Raw genomic sequence first — 22,849 nt, 5'->3', positions numbered from 1 at the left:
ACTGTTCAAAATGAAGAATTTTTGTTAGGGCACAGTGTTTCAGTATTTCCATGTGAACAAAATACACACAGCTCTACTTCTTTACAAACTTATGTAAGCAAACTTACTTCACAGATCAAGTAGACAGTTTCTTATGTACTGTGCAGGCATGGCATGCAACTCAATAGGTACGGGAAGGGGAGACTGGCAAAGCTTATAGGTGACAGTGTAGTGGGTGGTGGTGGGATTACTCATGGAAAAATTCCTGTAGTAGTTGGTGTTAGAGCTGCACCTTTTTTAGATTGAAGTCAGCTGACAGGTGTACATGCTTAACCCTTCAACTGCTCTGGACGTGTTAACATGCGCGCCCTTGTACCTGTCCCTTTGTGTGCTCTGAACGTGTTTATGCCCACCACCAGTACTCTGAATGTGTCTACATGTAGACACGTCCAGAGTACCAGGTAGAAGGACTGGTGGCATGCATAAACACGTTCAGAGCACACAGGGACAGGTACAAAGGCATGCACGTTAACACGTCCAGAGCAGTTGAAGGGTTAAAGGAAGTCCCTCTAACTAAGGAATCACTTTCAGAGGACATCATGTTTCCACGTAGAGAAGGAATTAGCATATTTCATCAAAATATAAGAGGTATTAAACATAAAGTTAGTGAACTGCTTATAGATGTTGAGTCTGAAATTATTGGTATATGGGAACACCACTTAAATGATTTGACAATTCAGAGGCTTCCTTTACCAGGATACAGATTAGCTGGCTGTTTTTCAAGCTGTTCCTTGCGGAGTAGGGGAGTAGCCATGTACATAAAAAAAAAACCTGTATTCCATTTGAGTCCATAGACATATATCACGGCACTACACTGAACAGATTTTGAATGTTGTACAGGGGGAGTTGAACTTGTTGTTGTTGTTGTTGTTGTTGTTGTTGTTGTTGTTGTGGTCTTCAGTCCAGAGACTAGTTTGATGCAGCCCTCCATGCTACTCTATCCTGTGCAAGGTTCATCATCTCCCAGTATCTACTGCAACCTACATCCTTCTGAATCTGTTTAGTCTATTCATCTCTTGGTCTACCTCTACAATTTTTACCCTCCATGCTGCCCTCCAATACTAAATTGGTGATCCCTTGATGCCTCAGAATATGCCCTACCAACCAATTCCTTCTTCTAGTCATGTTGTGCCACAAATTTCTCTTCTCTCCAGTTCTATTCAATACCTCCTCATTAGTTATGTGATCTACCCATCTAATCTTCAGCATTCTTCTGTAGCACCACATTTCGAAAGCTTCTACTCTCTTCTTGTCTAAACTATTTATCATCCACGTTTCACTTCCATAAATGGCTACACTCCATACAAATACTTTCAGAAATGACTTCCTGACGCTTAAATCTATACTGGATGTTAACAAATTTCTCTTCTTCAGAAACGTTTTCCTTGCCATTGCCAGTCTACATTTTATATCCTCTCTACTTCGACCATCATCAGTTATTTTGCTCCCCAAATAACAGAACTCCTTTACTACTTTAAGCGTCTCATTTCCTAATCTAATTCCCTCAGCATCACCCGACTTAGTTCAACTACATTCCATTATCCTTGTTTTGCTTTTGTTGATGTTCATCTTATATCCTCCTTTCAAGACACTATCCATTCCGTTCAGCTGCTCTTCCAAGTCCTTTGCTGTCTCTGACAGAATTACAATGTCATCGGCGAACCATAAAGTTTTTATTTCTTCTCCATGGATTTTAATACCTACTCCGAATTTTTCTTTTGTTTCCTTTACTGCTTGCTCAATATACAGATTGAACAACATCGGGGAGAGGCTACAACCCTGTCTCACTCCCTTCCTAACCAGTGCTTCCCTTTCATGTCCCTCGACTCTTATAACCATCATCTGGTTTCTGTACAAATTGTAAATAGCCTTTCGCTCCTTGTATTTTACCCCTGACACCTTCAGAATTTGAAAGAGAGTATTCCAGTCAACATTGTCCAAAGCTTTCTCTAAGTCTACAAATGCTAGGAATGTAGGTTTGCCTTTCCTTAATCTAGCTTCTAAGATAAGTCGTAAGGTCAGTATTGCCTCACGTGTTCCAATATTTCTACGGAATCCAAACTGATCTTCCCCGAGGTTGGCTTCTACCAGTTTTTCCATTTGTCTGTAAAGAATTTGTGTTAGTATTTTGCAGCTGTGACTTATTAAACTGATAGTTCGGTAATTCTCACATCTGTCAACACCTGCTTTCTTTGGGATTGGAATTATTATATTCTTCTTGAAGTCTGAGGGAATTTCGCCTGTCTCATACATCTTGCTCACCAGATGGTAGAGTTTTGTCAGGACTGGCTCTCCCAAGGCTGTCAGTGGTTCTAATGGAATGTTGTCTACTCCTGGGGCCTTGTTTCAACTCAGGTCTTTCAGTGCTCTGTCAAACTCTTCACGCAGTATCGTATCTCCCATTTCATCTTCATCTACATCCTCTTCCATTTCCATAATATTGTCCTCAAGTACATCGCCCTTGTATAGACCCTCTATATACTCCTTCCATCTTTCTGCTTTCCCTTCTGTGCTTAGAACTGGGTTTCCATTTGAGCTCTCGATATTCATACAAGTAGTTCTCGTTTCTCCAAAGGTCTCTTTAATTTTCCTGTAGGCAGTATCTATCTTACCCCTCATGAGATAAGCCTCTACATCCTTACATTTGTCCTCTAGCCATCCCTGCTTAGCCATTTTGCACTTCCTGTTGATCTCATTTTTGAGACATTTGTATTCCTTTTTGCCTGCTTCATTTACTGCATTTTTATATTTTCTCCTTTCATCAATTAAATTCAATATTTCTTCTGTTACGCAAGGATTTCTACTAGCCCTCGTCTTTTTACCTACTTGATCCTCTGCTGCCTTCACTACTTCATCCCTCAGAGCTACCCATTCTTCTTCTACTGTATTTCTTTCCCCCATTCTGGTCAATTGTTCCCTTATGCTCTCCCTGAAACTCTGTACAACCTCTGGTACTTTCAGTTTATCCAGGTCCCATCTCCTTAAATTCCCACCTTTTTGCAGTTTCTTCAGTTTTAATCTACAGTTCATAACCGATAGATTGTGGTCAGAGTCCACATCTGCCCATGGAAATGTCTTACAATTTAATACCTGGTTCCTAAATCTCTGTCTTACCATTATATAATCTATCTGATACCTTCTAGTATAGTGAAACTAAACTTCTAATTTTTGTTGTTTATAGGTCCCCTAACTCTGACTTCAGAGCATTTCTGCTCAAGCTAGAGAGGATTCTTGAGTCACTTTATAGGAAGTACCAGAAATTAATTATATGTAGTGACATCAATATTAATTTTGTGTATGATTGTGCAAGAAAAAGGGTATTTGTAGATCTCCTAAATTCATATGATCTGATGCAGCTGTGTTTTTTCCAACTAGGGTGCAGGGGAACGGTAGTGCAGCAATAGACAATATTTTTATTTTGTGGTGTCACCGCCAGACACCACACTTGCTAGGTGGTAGCTTTAAACCGGCCGCGGTCCATTAGTGCATGTCGGACCCGCGTGTCGCCACTGTCAGTGATCGCAGACCGAGCGCCACCACACGGCAGGTCTAGAGACGGACTAGGACTCGTCCCCAGTTGTACGACGACTTTGCTAGCGACTACACTGACGACGCTTTTCTCTCATTAGCCGAGAGATAGTTAGAATAGGCTTCAGCTAAATCCGTGGCTATGACCTAGCAAGCGCCATTAACCATTTCTAGAGAGAGTCTCACTTGTATCGTCAAGAACGCTGTATACAAATGATGGATTAAAGTTAAGTATTCCAGCAGCTACGTACTTTTCTTTATAGCATTCATTACGTATCCTGTTTCAGACCTACCGCCCACCTGCGTGAGTTGACGCGTGCATTTCGGCCTCCTCTTGAAACACAGTGTTGGCTCTTCTGCCAACACTACATATTTATTCTTCATTACTAGATGGGCATTCTGTTAGTGAAAGGCTGAATGGCATTTCAGACCATGATGCACAAATTTTAACACTAAAAGGATTTTGTAGTCAAACAGATGTCACATATAATTACAAACTATGTACAAAAGTTATTCAAACGGCAATAGAGAGTTTTTTAAACCTCATCAAGGAACAAGAGTTGCAGGATGTTTATAGTGCTGATAACACAGATATGACAAGTATAGTGCTTTCTTTAACACATTTCTCATGCTCTTTGTTTTCCACTAGAACGTTCTAAACAGGGTACTAGCAGTAAAAGGCAGTCTGGGTGGCTGACTAGTGGGATAAGGATATCATGTAGAAAAAAGCGGGAATTATAACAAAACGTTAGAAGTAGCCACAATCAAGCTACAGTAGCCCATTACAAACAGTACTATAAGGTGCTTAAAAATGTTGTTAGGAAGGCAAAGAGTATGTGGTACACAAATAGAATATCTAATTCACAGGATAAAATTGAAACCATATGGTCAGTCATGAAGGAGGTGTCTGGTCAGCAGCACAAGATAGACGATATAAAGTCAGTTCATAGTAAAAATATGTCTGTTACTGTTAAATCAGATACATGTGCAGTATTTAACAATCATTTTCTAGGCACTGCTGGTGAATAAAATTAAAATTGAATTTCTACTGGGAATCATATAACTCTCTTGGAAAATGCCTTTCCGTGATTGATGTCTGAAATACTCCTCTGTGAGACAGACGAGGGGGAGATTGAGTCAATAATTAAATGACTGAAGACTAAGGACTCTCATGGATATGATGGAGTGCCTAGCAGAATATTAAAGTACTGTGCTGCACATGTTAGCCCTGTATTTTACCACATTTGTAATTTTTCCTTAAGGAATGGACAGTTTGCTGAATGATTAAAGTACTCAATAGTAAATTCACTTTATAAAAAGAGAGACAGGGATAATGTAGAATATTTTAGACCTATTTCTATGCCATCAAGGTTGCTAAAGTTATTGAAAAGGCTGTGTATGTAAGGATAATTGATCATTTTATATAATACAATTTGCTATCAAATGTACAGTTCGGCTTTAGAAGTTGTTTAACAAATGAAAATGCTATATTCTCTTTTCTCTGTGAGATACTGGATGGGTTAATCAAAGGTTTTGAACACGAGGCATACTTTTTTGATTTAACTAAGGCATTTGATTGTGTTGATCACAAAATATTGCTCCAGAAGTTGGACCATTTCGGAATACTGGGAGCAGCTCACAATTGGTTCACCTCTTACTTTAGCAACAGACAGCAAAAGGTCATTATTCACAGTGTTCAGAATGGGGTCCGAAAGGGGAACAGTCAAATGGGGGAGGTGCCTCAGGGATCAGTGTTGGGGCCACACCTGTTCCTTATTTATATAAATGATATGCCCTCTAGTATTATGAGTAACACTAAAATATTTCTGTTTGATGATGACACTAGCCTGGTAGTAAAGGATGCTGTGTGCAAACATAGGCTCTGTATCAAATAGTGCCGTTCATGACATAATTTCATGGCTTGTAGAAAATAAACTAACGCTAAATCACAGTAAGACCCGGTTTTTACAGTTTCTAACACACAATTCAAGAAAACCTGACATTTTAATTTCACAGAATGGGCATATGATTAGTGGAACTGAACAGTTCAAATTTCTGGGTGTTCAGATAGGGGAAGCCAACATTCAGGATCGTGTTCAAAGACTTATAGCTGCCATCTTTAAGGTTTGAATGGTATCTGAAGTAAGTGATCATTTGATATGAAAATTAGTCTACTTTGCTTATTTTCATTCGCTTATGTCATATGGTATTATATTTTGGGGTAACTCTTCCCATTCTAAAAAGGACATTTTTGGCTCAGAAACAGGTATTTTGACATTGCCCCCCCCCCTCTTTCTCTCTCTCTCTCTCTCTCTCTCTCTCTCTCTCTCTCTCTCTCTCTCTCTCTCATATATATATATATATATCAGCTTATTCCCAAGAGTAAGCAGCTTTCACTTAGTTAATACTTGGCAGAAATCAAACCTGCATTTGGGTTGCACTTCCTTAACTCTTGTGCAGAAAGGTGTGCAGTATACTGCTGAATCCATTTTCGATAAGCTACCACAAGGATTCAAAAATCTTAGTAGTAATCCGTGCACTTTCAAATTGAAACTGAAGAGTTTCCTCATGGATCACTTCTTCTATTCTGTTGAGGAGTTCCTTGAAAAATTAAGCTGATTCATATGTTGTATTGTTGAGTGTGTTTACTTAAACTTATGGCTTGACTTTTTTGGGTTCATAAATATTTTATTTTATCTGTTATTACTTTTACATTGTAATTTCGTGTACTGACACGTTCCATGACCTTGGAGATTTGCTCCTCAATTTGGTCCTACAGAACTTGACATTTAAATAAATAAATACACTGGGGTGACAAAAGTCATGGGATATCTCCTTCTTTTGCCCAGCATAGTGCAGCAACTCAACATGGCATGGACTCAACAAGTCGTTGGAAGTTCCCTGCAGAAATACTCAGCCGTGCCACCTCCATAGTCATCCATAATTGCGAAAGTGTTGCCACTGCAGGATTTTGTGCACAAACTGACCTCTTGATTGTGTCCCATAAATGTTCGATGGGATTCGTGTCTGGTGATCTGGGGTGGTCAAATCATTCACTCAAACTGTCCAGAATGTTCTTCAAACCAATTGTAAACAATTATGGCCCAGTAACATGGCTCATTGTCATCCATAAAATTTCCATTGTTGTTTGGAAACATGAAGTCCATGAATGCTAAATGGCAAATGGTCTTTAAGCTGCCAAAAATAACAATTTACAATCACTGACTCAGTCCATTCCCGTCAATCACAGTCCTCACCATTATGGAGCCACCACTAGCTTGCACAGTGCCTTGTTGACAACCTGGGTCCATGGCTTTGTGGGGTTTATGCCATAGTCAAACCCTACCATCAGCTCTTACCAATTGAAATCAGGGCTCATCTGACCAGGCCATGGTTTTCCAGTGGTCTAGGGTGCAACCGATATGTTCACGAGCCCAGGAGAGGACTGCAGGTGATTTCACGCTGTTAGCAAAGGCCCGCACATTAGTCATCTGCTGCCATAGCCCATTAATGTCAAATATCGCCACACTGTCCTAACAGATAAATTTGTCATATATCCCACATTGATTTCTTTGGTTATTTCACACGAAAAAACACTGCTCTCAATCATGAATGGATCTCGGAATATTGAATTCCCTAATGATTTCCAACATGGAATGCCCCATGTGCCTAGCTCCAACAGCCATTCCACATTGAAAGACTGTTAATTCCCATCATGTGGCCATAATCTCACTGGAAACATTTTCACGACTCAGCTGAGTACAAATGACAGCTCCGCCAATGCACTGCCCTTTCGTACCTTGTGTACATGATACTACCTTCATCTGTATGTGTGTGTATCACTATACTGTGACTTTCATCACCCCAGTGTATGTCAGTGTAGCAGAAAGAAGATGTAATTGATGTAAATGGTGTCATACCAAGAACATTTCTCTTGAAAGAATTAAAAACTTTTATGAGACAGTATTTCTGGTAAGTACTTACCATCACGAAGAGAACTGTGTAGTACTGCTAATAGGCACACGTTAAAGCACACACACCATCCTAGCTTTTGTAACTGTTAATTCCTTCCTTGGGGAGGAAGGGGGGATACGCTGGGGAAGGTTAAAAAATTGACAGGTCTCTCAGACCACAGAATGAGAGCCACCTTTCCATTGTGAGGATGAGGGGAAACAAAGATGAAGGGACAGGCAGTAGAGGGAGTAGAGAGTCAAGAGACCACCAAGCAAATTAAAAATATTGTTAGCCAAAGAAAGAGGTGAAAAATTGCTAAACACTGAAAAAAGTTTCTAAACATGGGAAGAGGTCAGTGTATATAGAATAAAATGTTACTGAAGACTGAAAAGATTGCTCCATACCAAAAACGACAGCAGGTAAGAATAGCAGCCAGCACACAGATGAAACAAAATTAGGATGCTGAAAAGGTGGTTAATTGTATCAGAAGAAAGAGTCATTTGAGATAGCAAAAATTTTTGCGAGTCAGAATTGCTGGCAAGTACAGGGTGGCGCAGGGAAACGGGAAATTTCGAAATAATGTCGTTTCCATGAATAAATTCATAAAACTAGTAATTTATTAATGAAGCCATTATTCAGTATGTCTTTACAACCAAAATGTCCAAAATTGTCTCTTTACTTTTTGAAGATGATATTGGAAAGATGTGCTCCCATTCGGAGTTCACACTCTAACAGCCCGTTATGAAAATTCGGGAATGCACGGTGTAGCAAATCTTGGGGAATGGCAGTGATTTCATTTTCAATGTTCTCCTTCAGTTCATGGATTGTTGCAGGACGTGTATGGTACACCTTGCCTTTAAGATCTCGCAGGCCATGCAATGTCACCGTTACGTGAAATAATGCGTCTTCCAAACAATTGACGAACTGCTGCCATCGATTGTCGAGCAGTGTGTGATGTGGCTCTGTCCTGCTAAAACCACATGTTTTCGACGTTAAGATTAAGCTCGTACATTTGAAGCATTTCAACATATTGAGCGGATGTTACTGTCACTGCACTACCATCCTCACGTTCAAAAAAATAAGGGCCGATAACACCATGACATGATACAGCACACCATATTGTGACCTTGGCACTATGTAGTGGTCGCTGGTGAAACTCACAAGGATTGTCCTGTGCCCAATAACGAAAATTCTGTTTGTTCACGAATCCGTTCAGGTGGAAATGGGCTTTGTCTGATATCCATAAGTTACCAAGGAAATTCGCATCCTCGTTGATTTTAGCCAATATCTGGCTACTAAACTCCATACGTGACGTTGGGTCTTGTTCATGTAAGTGTTGCACTATCTGCAACTTATAGGGATGGAAGTCTAATTCGTGCAGTATTCTTTGTAAGCTTCGTCGCTTAATCCCTAGCGAAGATGCATGCTGTCAAACGGAGCGATGAGGACTTCTCTCGATTGCAGCTCTAGCAGCTGCAATGTTCTCTGGGGTACGTACCGTTGGAATGCCACCTGGAGGTTTCTTTTTCAAGGCAGATCCTGTTTCTTCAAAATTACGCACCCACGTTGTAATCACATGCACAGATGGGACACGTCCATGACGTCCAAGCTGGTAATGCTGTCGAAATGTTCTCTGCGTGGCAGTCGCACTATCACCATTTTTGTAAAACGCTCTCACAGCTACTGCATGTTCTGCACCAGTCCAATTCTCCATGATTACTAAATGGCAATGCGTTCACATCAATTGTGCAAAGTTTCGAACATCTGCCGGCACTACAGTGCTGCCAACTGTAACGTTCAAAATTTCCCCTTCCCCTGTGCCACCCTGTACTTACCTTCAGGTGGTAAAATTTCCTCTCATCATTGCAAAACTGCATTTAATGACCTACATTGTCCAGTGTGTCCATAAGCATTCCTGTAAAAGTCTTATAGTTGATGCAAATGCTTAAAATTAAAAGCAGATGTAGTGACATGAAGTAACGCTCGTAAAGTATTCTTGTTCTTTTTTTTTTCCCCTGTATCAAAAGTTATGCAGTTTGATGTAGTTCCAAATAAAATGTATGTTTAATTTTTAGACATCTGTCTTATATTTTATGCATTGGGTACATGTTTTTATATATCAATTGTTTTAGGATTCTGCACTCATGGGGCCAACTGGACTGAAAGTTGGAGACAGGGTGGTGGCAATAAATCAGTGTGAAGTTTTGGATTCAGAGACTTGGTATCACTGTACTTTATTGGCAATCAAACAACCAAGTCCTGGATATTGTATATCAGCTGAGTTGGTCAAGGAACATGATGAATCTGTGCCAGGTAACTCCTACGATGTAGCTTATTGTTGTCACATGAAAAGTTTTCAATTGTTGACCCTCTATTCCAGAACTGTAATTATTTATCTGTGATATTTTTGTAAAACATATTAATCAGTTATTAATTTTGAGCCAGACACTTGTTATTGACATTCCCAGTAAATGAAGGATTTCAACAACTGTGTTGAATGGATGGAAAATCAAACTTGTGCGATGACTTGCTGACATTGCAGGATATGCTGCAATCTACTCACGTTGTGCAGTCATTCATGGCTTGTGTTTGCTTTCTTGATGAAGTCTAGAGCTGTTGAACTGCTAAAAAAGTATTAACACAGTGCTGCAGAAGCACCCAGGAGCAATTATCGCCTAGGCATAACAATATATTGGCGATAGGCAGACTTAACTGGACTCAGGGGCACCCCAAACAGTTGAAAAGGAAAATCCTATTGAGGAAACTACAAGGACGTAGAATGGCTGGTCAGTTCTTGTCTTCAAGAAGTCAAATTCTGAGTACTATCTGATAGAAAAAGTTTATTTCCACTTTTATAGGAAGTATTAGGGATTTTACCTCCTCATGGTAAATATGATTCTTTGGTACTGTTATTTTAAGATGTCTAATAATTTTTGTGCTAGAAAGTTTGGAGAGAATGTAGGAAAAGGGGGGGGGGGGGGGGGTGAGGAAAAGAAGTGGCCGCAGGTGAGGTAGGTTGTGGATCATGATGTTAAATAAAGTGAATAATGTTAATTCACTTGCCAAACAAGCTAGTGGACCTACCTCAGTTGGACTCTTCATTCTTCAGTAATGTCCAGGTACTGTCACAAGACAAAAGCAGATAATATGGATATGAATGAACAATTTGGGTGTTCTTGCTATTTATAGCATTGATAGTTTTATGTTAGTGTCAACAGGCTGTTGTCTTTGGTGTTATCTTTATCAGCTCTTATCACTGTGTTGACTTATCTCTTAAAATTAAATTATATTTAGTGATGCAAATTTTCAGGAAGAAATATCTTGACAGTAGCCAAGTACAACTATATGCTCTATGTAATTTTTATCATTATTATTTCTATCCCTTCACTTGCCTCATAAGTCTTGAGATTGAAATCTACTGCTGGCTTGTTACTAACATTTGAGGGGGTAAACAGAAACAAGGCGAACATGAAAAATGATTCTTTGTCGATAAAGTGCTTGGTCACTTTTCATCTTTGTATGACAATTTTAATTTTCTTACCAGAGTTGTCATTGAACCATGAGCAACTGTAATTATATCCTGTTATTCTTTATATGGGGTGGTTATAATTAAACTTGAGAGAGCCCTCATGAAGAACGAGTGATCGTAGGACAGCGAAATTTTGTTCAAATGGCTCTGAGCACTATGGGACTTAACATCTGAGGTCATCAGTCCCCTAGAACTTAGAACTACTTAAACCTAACTAACCTAAGGACATCACACACATCCATGCCCGGGGCAGGATTCGAACCTGCGACCGTAGTGGTCGCACGGTTCCAGACTGAAGCGCCTAGAACGGCTCGGCCGCACCAGCCAGCCGAAATTTTGTGGGAAGATTTGTAAGGACATGCAGAAGAGAAATAATGAATAAATCAGTGAAAGAAACACATTTTATTTTCAGTTTAAGAAGGTAATATCTGTTAATTGTGTACCATGTTTACGTTCCAGGTTATAAAAATTGCTCAGTGCAACAACTGTCTGCATATACGACAGCCTGGAACTGCACTAGAGATTGCTCTACTGCTGCCCAAAACAATGGTGGACCACAAAATGTTCAGCAGTTGTGACACAGCTCGTACACTGCTTGAAGCTCCCACATTGCATCCAGCGTTCTCAGCCATTCCAACAGTAACTTCTTCAACAGTTTGTGGTGGAGCTGGCCATCAGCCTCTTCCAGGGGAAATTCCCAAATTGCCAGTTAATTCAAACTTCCAAACTGTGTTCTTCAAGCCCAGTGTGGAAAGAGGACATCTCTGTATTCCTTTAATGCATTGTTACTCGCGAAGAGCAGCAGCACTATTGCTGTTGTTTTGACAAAACTGCTTTGCGAATAAAGCCTTGCTCACCTTGTCTACTTCGATGTTGACTGCCTGTAACTGTAATGCATACTGATGATTCTGTTTCAACCATGCACTGTCTGAACATCTTTGCTATAAAGTTGGATATCCATACGGTAAATAGTTTCCCTTCTACACTGGCTCAAGTAGCAAAAGTTTAAATATCATCACACTGTGTTGTCTTCCACTGATATGATTAAGCTTGCTTCTGGTTTTCCAAGATGTTCATTTGTGCTGCTCCAGGGGAACAGTTTTATGCAACAGTCATCTTCACAACCTGATGATGATTCCAGTTCAGGAGCAATTTCTATACATTACTTTTCCCATATTGCTGTAATTTTCCTTGAATCTTGAAGGCCAGCATACTGTAAAATACCGAGAGCCATGCTACATAAAATAGTCTTCATAATAGCTGCTTCATTTCAGGACAGCAGCAATCTGCCCAGCTATTAATAAAGGTTTTTCGACAATTGCTCCTTAAAATTTTGGAACGCTCACTTTACAGATTTCTGAACCATTAAGAGGTTTTCACCCTGCATATTCAGGTGCCTGGGTGTCACGAAGTTTGACTAAATGAAAAATAAGCTTCACTCAAAGCATGAGCATAGAGTCAGGAAAAGTCACTCATGTGAAAAACTGCTTGCTTTGCAGACAGTAGATGTTGATGGATGGCTAGATTCATTAGATGGTGAATGTTCTACAGAAATGAAAGTAATATTGATTTTGCCCCAAGGGAGCATATGTTCTCAATATATGTAAATGGTATATCAGATAGGGTCAGAGGCACTATAAGATTGTTTGCCAACAATGGTCTTCCCTACAAGGATAAAAAAAAAAGTTGACATGTTCCACATCCACAAGGATCTCCTCAGCATGGATCTATGGAACGAAAAAGTAATCTAATCTAATCTAATCTAATCTAATCATTGGACAATCATAAGGAAATGGAGAAAGACATGGGCAAAGTTTCCACTTGATGTAACAAATGTTAGCTGTTTGTAAATGTTGATTAATGCAAGAAAATGCTTATAACGAAGAGAAAGAACCAAATAGTACCCAAGATTAGTAGTGAACATATGAAATAGGACGAACATCTAATATCAGTATTAACAAAGGAGAATAGAGGAATTTTATTTGTGGTAAGATGCTAGTGCAATGAATTCTAGTGTATTGTTTCACTGTTTGGATCCCTTATAAAGGTGGCATGGCAATAGACACTGAACGAATTTAGAGACACACTGCTGGGTTCATAATGGTTCGTATAACTACATAAATGTACGAGAAATGATCAGAGAACTTAAATCAGAAGGTGACATTCTTATAAGAAATTCATTGGGTTAATTTAAATAACTTTTATTCAGATAAAGTAGTGTGACCATTATGCTACCACCATATAAGATGAGGTAGATTATGTTATGCATAGAGATATTCAGATGGTTATTTTTCTGTTGCTCATTATGCAAATGGAATATGATGGAAAAGCAATAGCATTGGTACAAAGTACCCTCTGCCATGCACTGTACTTTGCCTTGAAAAATATATATGTAGATGCAGGAAAATAAACATGCAAGGGAATGAATGGAAGTGACAGTACATTAAGAGGAATAAGCACATCACCAGAAGCGACAACAACTTTATGCGAAAACTGTCCTCCATTACACTGATTAATTGAGGTTAGAGAGAATATGTAAATGACAGGTCTCGAACTGATAATGTACTTGACGGTTGTAGTGGGAAACATCCAGCTGAATTCTGCATCAATATATGACATATGCTATGAAAGAAGATATGCCTAAACTGTGAGGACTTGCAGGTAGAAGAGGCTGACAGTTTTAAATCTCAGTGTTATAGAACTGCTGAAACTTCTAAATAAAACTATACTTTCAGTGTGAATGTGTCAGACATAGGTGACATGAAAAAAATAGACATACTATGCTTACTTTGATTTCATATCGGCATACTGTGTAATTACAATTATTTCTGGTTTTAACTCAAAAACATCCTGTGGAAAACTCTTTAAATAACTGTGTGTACTTACTACTATATCTCAGCATATGTATTACTCAGTAAAGTTTCTTTCTGTAACAGACAGTTCATAAAACCCATACTAAGATTTAGAACAGGTGACATAAAGACTTACTTTGGTCCAGAAAGGTGTCCATTTTTCAGTCCCACTGATTTCCAGTAATTTTCCAGTAACTATAAAAAGTTGAGGCACAAATAAAATACTGTTTAAGAGGAGCCTGAAGGACATACTGTGGCCAACTCTTTCTACTTCATCAACAAATTTATTAACGGTACATATTGATGTATGTGTTACTAATAGTATCACATAATGTGAGTGCCATGTAATTTACAAGTTATGCACAACTGATGGAATATAACTGTCATAACTGTCCTTCATCACAGCTGTCTCTCTCTCTCTCTCTCTCTCTCTCTCTCTCTCTCTCTCTCTATCACACACACACACACACACACACACACACGGACCACTGCATGCATTTGGTGAGTAGTGATCATTATACATATTAATGTGTCTATATTCGCATGTTTGTGCAACTGTAGCATTAAATTGTAAACAAAAATGAGCCATTTTAAAGCTTGGTTCCCATCCTCGAGGGCCACTTGTCTAAGTACCTGTAGAATGAGTAGTAAAGCAGAGTGTATTGATTCTGTGTAAAATATGCATTCTATGTTCTGTTTTAATTACATGTCCCAAATCCATGAGGATCTCATAACTATGGTGCAGGGATTGGCAGTACACCATAAATGTGAATAAATGTAGCATGTTACACAGATACAAATATTGAGAGACCCATTACTGTTCAAGCCTGCTGTTGCTGAGTGGTTCAGACAGAACAGATGCTGTGCAGATAACCTCCTTATTTTACTACAGATCATGGAGAAACATAACAACAGGGAAGGAGCTACACACTGACTTTGTAGATTTAGCAGAAGCTTATGATACAGTTCCTAGAGCAAAACTGTAGGAAGCTGTGAACAATATAGATATGGATGACCATCCTTTACAGATTGGTATTGAAATGTTCAGAACTAGTAAGGTACAGGTAAAAAGAATGTCAGAATTATCAGAACCTGTTAATGTTACAAAATGGCTAAGACAAGGTTGCATTCGATCACCCACATAGACATAGACATAGAAATGGCTCTTCAAAGATGGAAGAATAGCTGTAGAGAAATGCGATGTACAGGTGTTTGTGTTATTTTCTCTGGTGATGAGGTCATTCTAAAATAAGATGAATACAGTCTTGAATTCATGGTATAACATTTGTATCAGGAATATGACAAATGGGAACTACAGATAAGTGTAACAAAAATTTAATATCTGGAGGTGAATAGGGGCACTGGTTTTGAAGTACACATTAATGACAAAGTAGTTATGAGACTGATAGAGAAATTTATATATCTAGGGACATGTATTGACGAAAGTGGATTGGGTAATGCAGAAATAAAATGGAGAATACAGCAAAACAGGAAAGTAATAGGGTGTATGAATTCTTGTTGGCGGGTCAAGAACATTTCTAACAACATTAAGAGAGGAGTGCCTAAGCCAGTGATTGAATCTGTCCTATGCTATGGATCAGAACTATAGATTTTAAATGCTGACCTCAAAAGAAGACTAGTAGCTGTAGAAATGGGTTATTTACAAATGAGGGCCAGGGAGCTGAACAGGATGCTCTAGACACTGGCAAAATCTCACATAAGTGTTGTTCCAGTAAATGCTATTGGTAGGTGGGGATACACTACACATGGCCTGCACCTGAATAGGATGGGGAAAAGTAAGTTAGCTTCTCTATTAGTAGAAACTGTAAGGGGGTCCACAGTCACACAAGGGGTGATCCCTGTGGTTAATGGGTCCAGGCAGACAGGTTTTTTAGGTTAAAGCCAAAGTCCAGACAGATGACAATCAAGATAAATAGAATAAAAGAAACTTCACATACATTTAATTGGGATAAAGCTAAGGGCAGTATCAACATACTGCATCAAAATATCAGGGGAATAAAAAATAAAGTAGATGAGCTGTCAGTGTGTTTAGATGAGATTGATATAATCTGTCTGTCTGAACACCATGTAACTGTGGGCACGGATAGTTGTCAGTATAAGTGGGTATAATTTAGCATCTTACACTTGTAGATCTAGGATGAATAACGGAGGAGTTGCAATTTTAATAAAACAAGGGCATAAAAGCAAAACTGTAGAAGTAAGCAAATTTCGTGTTGATCAACACTTTGAGGTTTGTGCATGTGAACTTCAGCTATATAATGTAGTATTGATATTAGCAACAGTCTACAGGTCCCCATTAGGAGACAGGGAGCTGTTCATAAAAAAGTTTGACTCCCTATTATGCTGTCTGTCAGACAAAAAGAATAAGTTATTAATCTGTGGTGATTTCAATGTAAACTTTCTAAGTAATTCTGATAGGAAAAGTGAACCAGAAGTGTTATTAACAACATATAACTTAGAATCAGTGATCAATTTCCCTGCATGTATAGCTCAGGACAGTAGCACACTAAGACCAGGTGTACTGGTATGAAATGAGCATTTTTTGTGAAAATGAAACACTAAGTTTGAATTGAAAAGTAAAAACATTTTGTTCAAAGTACTGACCATTGCTTTCTATACATTTTGACCACCTTTCTGGCAATTTGTAGAGACCACGCCAATAGAAATGTTCGTCTTTTGAAGCAAACCAATCAGACACTCAATTTTCGACTTCTTCGTAGGAATCAAAGTGTTCCTCAGCCAATGCGTGTCCCATTGATGAAAACAAACAAATGGTAGTCGGAAGGGGCCAAGTCTGGTGAATACGGCAGGTGGGGTAGCAACTCCCAGCCAAGTGTTTTGATTGTATCCTGAACCAGTTTTGCTTTGTGTGCAGGTGCATTGTCATGTAAAAAAAATTACTTTGCCATGTCTTCTGGCCCATTCTGGTCTTTTTTCGATCAATGCATAGTTCAAATTGATCATGTGTTGTCTGTAGCGATTAGTATTCACAGTTTCACCGGGTTTTAGAAGCTCATGATACACCACACCTTTCTGATCCCACCAAACACAGAGCATTGTCTTCTTGCCGAATTGATCTGGTTTTGCAGTAGATGTTGATGGTTGTCCCAGATTAACCCATGATTTTTCCCGTTTAGGAGTCTTAAAATAAATCCATTTTTCATCGCCAGTAACAATTTGATGCAAAATTGATTTCTTTCATGTCTTTGAAGCAAAATTTGACAAATGGTTTTTCGGTTTTCCATCTGTCTTTCATTAAATTCATGTGGCACCCATTTTCCACACTTTTGGATCTTTCCCATATCCTTCAAACGGTTAGAAATTGTTCGTTGTGCAACATTTAACATTGCTGCCATTTGCTTCTGACTCAAAGTATCATCTTCATCTAATATTGCTTGCAATGTGTCTTTGAACTTTTTTGGTGGTCTTCCATGTTCTTCATTTCTTACATCAAAATAATTATTTCTGACCCGTTGAAACTATCTTTTGCATGTTGCTTCTGATAGAGCATGATCACCAATGCCTCGACAAGCGTTCAATGCGACTCTGCAGCACTTTTTTTTCAAATTAAAACAAAAAATTAATGCTTTCCGCAAATCATCACTTTCTGGTACAAAATTCGACATTGTTAATGTTGCGGGTTGGCAGGAGAGCCAACACCGGGTTACTAGAGGAAGCTGAAAGGCACGCGTTTTAGCTCACGCAGGCTGGCGTGAGGTCTGGAACAGGACAAGGAAATTAGAATTTAGAAAAACGGATGTAGCTGGTGGAATACTTAACTTTAATCCATAACTGTTGAACGTCGCTCTTGACTGTACATTATTCTCAATATCAATAGTAACTGAACATGGCACCTTGCTAGGTCGTAGCAATTGACGTAGCTGAAGGCTATGCTAACTATCGTCTCGGCAAATGAGAGCGTATTTTGTCAGTGAACCATTGCTAGCAAAGTCGGTTGTACAACTGGGGCGAGTGCTAGGAAGTCTCTCTAGACCTGCCGTGTGGCGGCGCTCGGTCTGCAATCACTGATAGTGGCGACACGCGGGTCCGACGTATACTAACGGACCGCGGCCGATTTAAAGGCTACCACCTAGCAAGTGTGGTGTCTGGCGGTGATACCACAGTTAACACGATGAAAACATATGAAGATGTTCATTCCATGACTTGATGTATACTAAATATCTTTGATAGATGTCATACCAACCAAACAAAAAAAATTAAGGCTCGTTCACAACAAATGTTCCCTATCGACACATTTGTATCTTAACGCTCATTTCATACTGGTACACCTGGTAGATAATGTATTTGTACACAAAGAGGATGTAAAACAAACACGTGCTTCCCCTGTGGTAAATGGGTTGTCAGACCATGATGCACAACTGGTTAACTTACAAAACCTAACAGGGTGTACAGTTCAGAAACCATTTAGTAAAAGTGTGAGGTCGCTCAACCCCGTATCTATACAGCACTTCAGAGAAAGCTTAAAAAATGTTAATTGGGGAGATGTATATAATGAGCCAAATGCTAATGATAAGTGCAAAACATTTCTTGATAAATTTAATCACTCTTTGAACATTGTTTCCTAAAGAAAATTATTAAGTGTAACACCACACACTTTTCAAAGAAACCTTGGATTACTACCGGTATTAAAGTGTCTTCAGAAACAAAAAGAAAACTGTATGAGACAGCAAGAAATAGTAAAGATCCAGCAGTAGTTTTACACTATAAAAATTATCGTAACATACTGAGAAAAGTTGTAAGGAAATCAAGAAATATGTATGTTAGAGGAGAAATTAACAACTCCGGCAATAAAATATAATCAATATGGAATGTTGTTAGAAGGGAGACAGGAAAAGTAACCACTGGGGTAGGTAGTATTACTGTCAAAGAAAACAAGACCATCCTAACCAACAGTACACAAGTAGCTAATGTATTTAACAATCATTTCTTAAGTGTAGGAGAAAAAATTGGTGAGAAAAGTTCAAAAGAAGAAGCTAGGCAGAACATGGAAGAGTCTGTTTTGAAAAAATTTAGTCAGATTAAGTTTCACCGAACAACTTCTTGTGGAATAAGTAAAATTATTAAATCCGTGAAAAATAAATGTTCTGTTGGAATAGATGGCATCTCTAATAAGATATTAAAACAATGTGGATCAGTTACAGCAGATGTTCTGAGTCATATGCAATGCATCACTAACTCAAGGTATTTTCCCAGACAGGTTAAAATAAGCCATTGTCAGGCCTCTCTACAAAAAGGGGGTCACCACAGATGTCAATAATATCAGCCAGTATCCTTACTTACAGCATTCTCAAAAATCTTCGAGAAAGTAATGTACTCAAGAGTGGTTAGCCATCTCAACAGTAATGGGATACTTAGTAAATCACAGTTCGGATTTCAAAAATGCTGTTCCACTGAGACAGCAATATACAATTTCACTGTCCACATAATAGAGTCTTTAAATAGTAAAATGTCACCAATAGGAATTTTCTGTGACTTGTCCAAAGCATTTGATTGTGTGAACCATGACATTACAATTCTGTGATATAAATGGAATAGCATATGAGTGGTTTAAGTCATACCTACAGAACAGAAAGCAAAAAGTTTCCTTATATGGGTCAAGTGATTTAAATAAGTTTGCCACTTCATCGAACTGGGGTGAAATTACATTAGGTGTTCCACAGGGTTCAATCATGGGTCCCCTTCTGTTGTTGATATGTGAACAACCTCCCTTCCTGAAACTTCCTGGCAGATTAAAACTGTGTGTCCAACCGAGACTCGAACTCGGGACCTTTGCCTTTCGCGGGCAAGTGCTCTACCGTCTGAGCTACCGAAGCATGACTCAAGTCCGGTTCTCACAGCTTTACTTCTGCCAGTATCTCGTCTCCTACCTTCCAAACTTTACAGAAGCTCTCCTGCGAACCTTGCAGAACTAGCACTCCTGAAAAAAAGGATACTGCGGAGACATGGCTTAGCCACAGCCTGGGGGATGTTTCCAGAATGAGATTTTCACTCTGCAGCGGAGTGTGCGCTGATATGAAACTTCCTGGCAGATTAAAACTGTGTGCCCAACCGAGACTCAAACTCGGGACCTTTGCCTTTCGCAGGCAAGTGCTTTACCGTCTGAGCTACTGAAGCACGACTCACGTCCGGTCCTCACAGCTTTACTTCTGCCAGTATCTCTTCTCCTACCTTCCAAACTGTGGCTAAGCCATGTCTCCGCAGTATCCTTTCTTTCAGGAGTGCTAGTTCTGCAAGGTTCGCAGGAGAGCTTCTGTAAAGTGGCTAAGCCATGTCTCCGCAGTTTTCTTTCTTATTAATTCTGTAATAATAATAATAAATAGCAACAACAATAAAATGTCTCAGAGTCTGTATCCATAGCAATCTATAATGGAACAACTTTATCAAACTAATTGTGGGCTTCAAATCAGTGAAATAATTCTAAGGAAATGTAATTCATTCATGAAAGAAGTGGCTTACATACCAATTCGTGAGTATTACTCGTTAGTCTGGGAATGTTAATAGTAGGATTAATAAAGAAGATCCAAAGAAGAGTGCTTTGTTTGCTCCTAGGTTTGTTTAGTGAACACAAGACCATCGGAGATTATGCCATCAAACTCCAATAGCAGGTGCTGGAAGAGAGGCATTGTGGATCGCTTAAATGTTTACTGTTAGAACTCCAAGAGCATAAGTTAAAAAAAGAATCTGGCAACATACCTACGTCCTCTCTCTCTCTCTCTCTCTCTCTCTCTCTCTCTCTCACACACACACACACACACACACACACACACACAGGAAATGATAACGGTACTGGAAGTACCCTCTGCCAAACAGTGTGAAGTGGCTTATGTTGTATTGATGTAAATGAATATATGGGATGCATGCTATATCTAAATTAATTGTAAAGTCTGTTATGTCTTCCATTCTTCATCATTCACTCAAGACTTGTTACTCATGATTATTTGAAATATGCTGACACACTACATCCAGAACCATTGCGATACAAAAATATGTCACATTGAATGGTCATTCTTTAGTAACACTTCATAAAAATCTACCTTATATGTGTAATTTAAGTTTTGCTAGTATACATTTTGTATTTCAGTAACTCTTAATTGTAAATAAGAGTATGTTCTCGATTGCAGGATGATTCTGTATAGTATTGATTATAATCAACTTTTATTACGACTGCATATGTTGTTGCACTGTTGGCACAACCTTTATCAGTTATTTTTTGGCAATTTATTGCAATGTATTATTTGATGTCAATTAGATCATACCTTTTCATATTGTCATGTATATATTGCTGTTGTTTACTGTAGATGTAAAAAAGAGAAAAGAAATCTAAATTCTACCCAGTCATTTGAACCATGTCTCAAAAGATATTTTTATTCTCACTTTCCAGTTCGACAGCTTCCTAATGGTGCAGTTGACTGTTGTGGAATGAACAGCCCAGATCACCTCTGCTTTGAATATTTGGAAAAGGAAGGAGGAACACTAGAGTTACCTCAGCATTCTTGTCTACCAGGTCGAAAAGTGGTTGAATCTGCTGCACTTATGTGCTCAAAAGCTACTGACTGTACATCAGATCTCCACTGCTTAAAGCCATCCCTTGAAAATTCAACAAGACTTGTTCGAATCGAAAGATTAGACGCAAAGGTAGTTTTATTTTTGGGTCGACCAGCTGAAATCTATCATACAGTTGCAGTTAGTGATTATGTTCCTTTATATTTCATTCCTTCAACGTTGCCTGAAATGGTGACCCAAATATGTAAATACTGCATATTATTTTCATCTGGATTGGCTGCAGTTAATGCCATACCATGTTTTTTTCTAGATGGTCAGTACATAATGAGAGCCTTAATTGATTTCCTGCTAGGTAAAAAAATTCCCTTGAAAAGTGTAAGGCAGACATTAGCAGTATTTATTACCATCATTGGTACATTTTTTCTTACTGTAAATGCACTCAGCATTGTTATAACAAAAGTTTATTATTTGTAATGACAGCCTACCACTGTTGCAGTTTCTCATTTGTGTATATATTACATTAAGTCTTCATGTCTTTCTTTAGTAAGTAACTACTGTTAAAGCAGTATTTTTCATAGTGCAGCTATTAAAATTGGTTTTGATAAAAAAAATTGTGACTTAAGTTATTATTAGTGATATGATCTTTAAAATATAAGTAATTGAAATCTCTTCAGTGGATGTGTGTTATACATCTTTCATCAGACATCTCAGCTTGTATATGGCATTGAAGATAATATTATCATCTACCACTAATTCAGTTAGAGACTACAGTCGACTTCAAGGTTGATAATGTACAATGCACAAAATATGGTATGTCCATGGAAATGCTACCTTGACAGCAGTTGTGTGTACCTTCCGAATAGTTATGTTATTCATTTTTGCCATTCACATTATTATGGAAATTGCAGGGGAAGAGTTGGCAGTGTAGGGGAAGAAAATATGTGAAGATCCATATTAGGAGGGGGGGGGGGGGGGGGGGGGGAGCTGACAATATCACAATGTAAATGTTTTGAACTACATCTCATTAAGCAAACTGAAAATAAAATTGGATTTGTTCAGGAAGAGTGCATCATATTCAAAGACCGAGCGAGGTGGCGCAGTGGTTAGACACTGGACTCGCATTCGGAAGGACGACGGTTCAATCCCGCGTCCGGCCATCCTGATTTAGGTTTTCCGTGATTTCCCTAAATCACTCCAGGCAAATGCCGGGATGGTTCCTATGAAAGGGCACGGCCGACTTCCTTCCCTAATCCGATGAGACCGATGACCACGCTGTCTGGTCTCCTTCCCCAAACCAACCAACCAACCATATTCAAAGACATAATAGTATTTGTTATTGTATTCATATATGGTGACATTAAAATGTAATGAATACATAGTGACAGTTAAAAATTTATGGCAG

At 38.8% G+C, this 22,849-nt stretch overlaps 1 protein-coding gene across 1 annotated transcript in view; it reads left to right on the top strand.

Moving 5' to 3' along the window:
• LOC126184742 (membrane-bound transcription factor site-2 protease) overlaps positions 1–22,363 on the top strand; it is a 54,817-nt gene extending 32,454 nt beyond the window's left edge. Inside the window, exons 5-6 of the mRNA XM_049927280.1 lie at positions 9,654–9,834; positions 21,326–22,363. Of these exons, the coding sequence (XP_049783237.1) occupies positions 9,654–9,834; positions 21,326–21,921 (777 nt within the window). The 3' untranslated portion in view covers positions 21,922–22,363. The remainder of the gene's footprint in view (positions 1–9,653; positions 9,835–21,325) is intronic.
• The last annotated feature ends 486 nt before the right edge of the window (positions 22,364–22,849 follow it).

Source organism: Schistocerca cancellata, chromosome 4 (genome assembly GCF_023864275.1).
Source record: "Schistocerca cancellata isolate TAMUIC-IGC-003103 chromosome 4, iqSchCanc2.1, whole genome shotgun sequence".
Taxonomy (NCBI): Eukaryota; Metazoa; Arthropoda; class Insecta; order Orthoptera; family Acrididae; genus Schistocerca; species Schistocerca cancellata.
Note: the sequence above shows the minus strand (reverse complement) of the source record. Positions and strands in the feature narration are given on the sequence as shown.